We start from the raw sequence: 6,748 nt of genomic DNA on the forward strand, positions 1-6,748 counted from the left end.
TTCCTTTGGCTGGTTTAAGTTCCCAGTTTTCTGGAATGTCTGTGATTTTGTTGTTGTTGTTGTTGTTGCTGGGAGTGAAAGGCCCTCTATAGGCCAGACCCTGTTAACTGCCAGGGACTAATCAGATTATTTTAATCCTTCATCTCATTCAGAGTGGAATCTCGGTGTGGCTGTATTCCTTGCCTGGGGGCTGGAGGGAGGGTTGGGATTATAACTTTAGGAGAAAATGGCTGCCCAGGTCCTGGGCTCAGGGGTGACTCAGCACTCGATTTGCTGCCACTTCTCCTGGCCCCCCTTCTCTCCCCAGCCTCTCCCCAGATTCCACTAGTCCGCACCTTCTCCCACTCTTCAGCACAGGTGAGTGTCTGTATCTGAAATGTCCGGTGAACAGGGTTCAGTGAAAACAAACAAACGCTGCCGCAGAAACGGGGAAGGGTGAGTCTCTGTGAGCTCCTCTCTTACCGGCACTGCATGGTCTGGTCAGCGCTTCAGGCTGTCTCTTTTAGGCTCAGTCCTCTGTAATTACGGAATCCAGATCTCAAATCCCCCGGCGCCAACAGTCCCTCGGATCTCTTTTCCACAGTCAGGGGCTGTGCCTGTCCCAAGAGACGCGGCTGTGTGCCACACAGTCTCCCTCTGACCCTCTGGGCTCAGAGGTCTGGCAAACTTTCCTGCCCAGATCCCTGGTTTTTACCTTTCCAGGGGAACTCTGCCCTTCCCGGCTGCAAACTGTCTCACCAGCTAAGTATACTTCGCCAATTTGGGGTGGGTGTTATTAGTTTCAGCTGCTCACTCCATTTGCTCCGGGACAACCCCTGGGACGCGTCTGCCTATTCCGCCGCCATCTTGTCTCCTCAGTCTTATTATTATTTTTTATTTTTTCTGTTCTGATTGGGTGTTTTTTGCCTCCTTATATTCCAAATAGCTGATTTGATTCTTGGTTTCATCTACTCAGTATTGATTCTCTGTAAATTATTTTTCACTTCTGTTAGTTTATCCTTAATTTCTGACTAGTATTTTTTTATGCTGTTGAGGTCTTCACTCAATACATTAAGCATCCTTATAGCCAGTGTTTTGAACTCTGCATCTAGTATATTGCTTGTCTCCATTTTGTTTAGTTTTTTTGTTCTGTTCTTTCATTTGGGACATTTCTTTGTCTCCTCATTTTGGCAGCCTCCTTGTGTTTGTTTCTATGTATTAAGTAGAGCTGCTATATCTCCCAACTTGGTAGAGTGGCCTAATGTAGTAGGTGTTCTATAGGTTACAGTGGCACAACCTCGCTGATCACCCAAGCAGGGCCCTCAAGGGGCATCTCCCATGTGGGCTATGTACTCCCTCCTCTTGTAGTTTAACTTTGATTGCTGTTGGCTTATCAGTAGGTGGGATTTACCCCCAGGTCAATCAGCTGGAAGGACTGGCTATGACCACCAACCACTGACCTTTGACCACTATGGATAATCAACTGTGTAGGGGCCCACCTCATAAAGCAGGACTTACTTCAGTGGGGCTATAGTGCTCGTTGAATCTGATCCTTGAATGTGTTGCCTATGAGGTGGTTGAGCCATGATGCTTTCACATAGTCTAAAGCTGTCCACTGAGTTACTGTCTGTGAGGCTTCCCAGAGGTACAGGCCAAGATCAACCATTGCTTTTGTTCTGCCTGGGGCCACCCAGCGTGAGCTACAAAGCAGTCTGCAGATGGCTGCTACTTGTGCTGGGTTTGGAGTGCCCAGGGGAGGCCCAAGGCCTGCTGCTGTGAGTACCACCCTGGGGCCACTTAGTGAGAGGTACGGGGCATGCTGAGGCCAGCTGCTGCTTGTTTGAGAGATTTTTAGGAGAATCTGAAGCATACAGGCCATTTGTATTGTTATGGGTTCACTCAGCGAGATAGACCACCGACTCAGAATTTAAATTTAAGAGCCTTTATTAAGCTGGCCAGCAGACTACAGTTACAGCACCCTGCCGAAGCAGAGGCTGAACTGCAGCCCTGACTGCAAGAGTTACATTTTATTCTTAAATTTTGTGGAGGCCCAGAGAAAAATGTATCTTTCAAATTCTGGGCCCCCCAATATGGAGGAAACTCTCTTTATTTATACTTTTTCCAGTCCTTTGTCTCCCAAATTTGGAATGAGACTTTCGGGCCTTCTGAGAAAGAAGGCCTGCATGCTGGGAAGGGGCCATGAGACCATATCTCAAGGTCTGGCCTGATGTCAGTACCTTCCTATCTATGTGTTTTAGGAACAGACAGCACAGCATGACTCTGTCTGGCCGAAGTGCCAGATATGCAGCCCAGCACAGTATGGAAAAGCTGGTGGAAACAGCTTAGGTGAGCCCGAAAGTTGTGAAGTTGTATGTCATGGGGCCTCAAGGAATCACTGTGGGGGGAGGGGTGTGTGTGTGTGCAAGGACAAACAGTGTGAGCCATGTTGATGGAGACTCAGATATGACTCCCACATGCCAGCTCTGTGAGGGAAGGCTCATCCAAGGAACAATGGACTCTGCCAGCACTTCTGTCTGGGAGAAGGTTGTTTGCCCAGCTCTTGCCCTGATGCCAGACAATTTTGTTCCTCCCCATATGTCTCTGTTGCTTTTCAAGCTGCAGTCCCATCACTAAAGCTCAGAGGGAGTGAGTCTGAGTAAGTCCCTTCATGGGCCCTTTAAGAGGAATTGCCTGGGATTCCAGCAGCCTTTGTCTTCCTCAGCTTCAATCCCTGCTGGTTTTTACAACCCGAAATCATGAGGACTTCTCTTCCTAGCACTAGAACCCAGGTTTGAGGGGCTGGGGACGCTGGTGTAAGGCTGGGACTCCTTGCTCCTCAAGGTGGGGCTCCACAGCTGAGATATCCCTTCCAATTTTTATCTGCCACATTTTGTTGTGGTACCAGCCTGTTCCACATCTTCACCTCCCTTAACAGTCTGGATATGGCTTCTTCTTTAATTCCCTAGTTGTAGGACTTCCATTCAGCCAGATTTCAATTGGTTCTGAATGATGCTTAGTCTGTAATTTAGTTGTAATTTTGATGTGATTGTGGGAGGAAGTGAGTACCACTCTTACTTATGCCACCATGTTGTTCAGAAGTGAGAGTTTCAGAACTAAATCTTGGTGAATGTCCTTTCCAAGAAACAACACATCCTTCTACCACATGTCCAAGAAACTGCAGCATGGCCTCCCATTTGTGAGCACTCAAGTTTTTTCTGAATGTGCTATAGCTAACATAAACCCCTGTATTGTGGACAGTGAAAAAGTTACAAAAGAATTAATAATCAAGCCCTGACCAGTTTTGCTCAGTGGATAGAGCGTTGGCCTGCGGACTGGGGGGTCCCAGGTTCGATTCCAGTCAAGGGCATGTGTCTTGGTTGCGGGCACATCCCCAGTGGGAGGTGTGCGGGAGGCAGCTGATCGATGTTTCTCTCCCATCGATGTTTCTAACTCTCTATCCCTCTCCCTTCCTCTATGTAAAAAAAAATCAATAAAATAAAAAAAGAAAAAAAAGAATTAATAATAAAAATAATAAGCTGTGACTTCAATAGATTAATTGCATAGATTTCAGACTTATCTTTTCTAAATACATTTATACATATTCTCAGTTAACGCTACCATGTGTTCTGCTCCCTTGGAAGTAAAACCTGATACAGCACTGATGGAGTCTTTTAGCACCCTTAAATGTATTCATATTCCCATTTGTTCTGTGTAATAGTTATAATAATAATGTTTATATTGTGTGGGTATTCTTGAATTTATCCTTTAAAAGATTCAAAATAGAATCTATTACTATGTGATGTCTTTAGATTTTCTTTGAAGACATCTTGGGACTTCTTTGAACTTCTTATTTTAAGATAATGAAATTCCTTTAAATTTTACCTGAATTCCTTGTTTATATTTCATAACATTAGAAAGATTATTTTTAATATTAAAGTAGTGAATGTCTTTTTCCTTGATGTTTTTAGATGTCTACCAGAAGTTCATATAATGCTATTCTATGACTTTGTTAGCTTTATTTTACTAAGTTTATCCTATAATATATTTTCAGTTGTCTTTTAAATTTAAGATATTTTTCCAGGTTTTTAAAATTTAAGGAAGATCTTCTTTGTAGTTTATTGTTATACATTTAAATATGCTACACATCAAATTTAAGGTATTCATGTGAACTTCACGTTTCTAGATTTAAAAAATAGCCATTATCCTAAAACAAACAAAAATCTTGTATTCACATTGAAGCAAAAACAATCTTGAGTATTTTTATTTATAACTAGTAAGGTCACCTAAATCACATTCAAGAAAAATAGTTTATAGCTATTGTTTTTCTACCTTTTTGTTTTTGTTTTTCTATCTTTAAATTTCTACTTGTTCCTTTCCTAAGCATAAATGCTCTTTTGGAGGATTAATCAGTCAACCAGTATTTACTGGAAATATTTTATATGGAAGGCAAGGTGTTGTGAAATTCCCAGAGTATTTTAAGATTAGGTTTCTGCCCTATCTACTTAGAGAAGTAGGACATAATTATATCAAAACGTAACTAGAGATTCTAGGTGATAAATGAGAAGTGTTAGATCCCTTCAAAAAACTTATTTGTAAATATTTTAATACCTTATAAATATTTTATTCTTCCTTCCCTTCTTGGCCTATTTACATGAGTGAAATTGTGGTCAAAAGGTTAAAATGAGCTTTCACGTTTTCCTTATTAAAATTATTTATTGAGTTCCTATTACTTTCTGTGCCAAATACTTGGCTAAAGCCTTTAATATTATCTCATTTAATTCTTGTAAAAACATCTGAAAGTAGGCATTTTCATTCCCATTTTCAGAAGAGGAAAGTGAGACAGAGAGTGTAAGTAACTTGCTAATGGTTACCCTAATTATTAATGAATTTGAATATAGGTCTTTAAGTTCAGTGGGTTTTTTTCTACTTATGTTATCAATGAGTTGTGGTTCTGTTCAATGATGATAGAAAAAATGCGAATAAAGAATGATACTAAAGATTACAATTACAAAAGAACAAAAGGGGGAACGGACCTTTATCTACTGGTATGCGATATTAAATATTTTACATAGACTCATAATAGGTTGTTTATATAAATATCTAATGTATCATTTCATGGATCTATTAACCCATGTTAAGAGATCCTATCTTTTATAATTCCAAATATGAAAGTCTTGAATATAGTGATAATTAAGGATCTATTATTCTTATGTTTTAAAGTTTTCAGTGTTTAATGAATAATAGAATATTATGTCCTGTTGCTACTAATAATGAAATTAATTACTAATAACAATAATTAATAAACAGGAGTAAAGATTACTTAAGTTTAGTATCTAAAGTATTAAAGAACTTACTTGTTAACATATATTTAATCAGATATGTCATGCCTAATTAGACATACTGGGTTTTTGTTTCAAATTCCTTTCTAGTCTGAAACTTTTGTGATATTATGCTGAACCTCTTTTATCATTATTTTTATTAGCTAGGTATTGAACTTCAGGTTCAGATTTTACTGTTTGCTTTTTCAAGATATTCTGGTAACTGTCACCTTTTTTGAAACTGAAGTATATTTGGGACAGAGACACAAAATAGGTGAATGAGATGTTCTCTTTGCTTATAGCACAGTGGTTCTCTCAACCTTGGCTGCACATTAGAATCACCTGGGAATCTTTTTAAAATCCTGATTTCTAGGCCTCATCCTCCGGAAATTCTTTTTCTTTGTTACTAATGTTGTGGCCCCACCCCATAACAAAGAAACAGAATTTCCGGAGGATGAGGCCCAGAAATCAGGATTTTAAAAAGATTCCCAGGTGATTCTAATGTGCAGCCAAGGTTGAGAACCACTGTTATAGCAGCTCAAACTGCTATGCTATGCTTCTGATAAACTCAGGCTCTGATCTCTCACAGCTACTGTGATTCTTCTTGTCTGACTCAACCTCCAGAGTGCCTCTGCCCTGCTCTAAGCAGACAGTATCTTCACAGTTTCTATGATACACTTTGCCAGTAAAGCTAATGGAACAATGGTGTTCACATGTAAGATCTACCCAGCCAATTACATATTAATTGCAGTTGTCTACAACCAGGTGTTTTCACTATCTCCTTTATAGGTAAATGGAAAAGTCATTTTTATTGTCTTTGTTTCAGCGTTCTTACTTCCGTACTCTGCTCATGTATGGATTCCACTTCCTGGTGTGGTTCCTTTGTGTCAAAGGAATCAGGGACACACAGTGTGGGTTCAAATTATTAACTCGAGAAGCAGCTTTACGGACGTTTTCATCTCTACACATTGAACGATGGTAGGTTCCTAACTGGAATGTATCTGGTATATCCTATTATACAGTGTTATTTCAGGTAATGAGAAGCAGGCCTGTATTCTCATAATGAACATCCAGGTTTAAACAGAATTGACACTTTTATATGTAATCTGTGCCTTTATACTTTTACTGGTTGGATATAAAGTTATGAATTCATTTTTATTATAGACAGTATAAATTGGGAAGACTGAAAAATCCTGTGTCCTTAAGCTTTCTTTTTTTTTCTTTCCTTTTACAGGAGTTAAGTTCTCTCTCCTGCCTAAAACCAATCTTCTGCATCTCCTTCCACCTTCTAAGAACCTAATCTTGTTTGCTTTTCTCTGTTATACATTTAGCCTTTTCCCCTCAACCACATCTTTTTTTTTTTAATAAAATCTTTATTGTTCAGATTACATTTGTTCCTCTTTTTTTTTCCCCCATAACTCCCCTCCTCCCAGTTCCTGCCCCACCCTCCG

General features: G+C 39.8%; 1 protein-coding gene across 1 annotated transcript in view; it reads left to right on the forward strand.

Annotated features, from left to right (window-relative positions):
- Positions 1–6,748, forward strand: part of ALG5 (ALG5, dolichyl-phosphate beta-glucosyltransferase) — a 106,423-nt gene that overhangs the window by 74,454 nt on the left and 25,221 nt on the right. Inside the window, exon 8 of the mRNA XM_014548330.1 lies at positions 6,124–6,275. Coding sequence (XP_014403816.1) covers positions 6,124–6,275 — 152 coding nt within the window. The remainder of the gene's footprint in view (positions 1–6,123; positions 6,276–6,748) is intronic.

This window comes from Myotis brandtii, unplaced genomic scaffold (genome assembly GCF_000412655.1).
Source record: "Myotis brandtii unplaced genomic scaffold, ASM41265v1 scaffold502, whole genome shotgun sequence".
Taxonomy (NCBI): domain Eukaryota; kingdom Metazoa; phylum Chordata; class Mammalia; order Chiroptera; family Vespertilionidae; genus Myotis; species Myotis brandtii.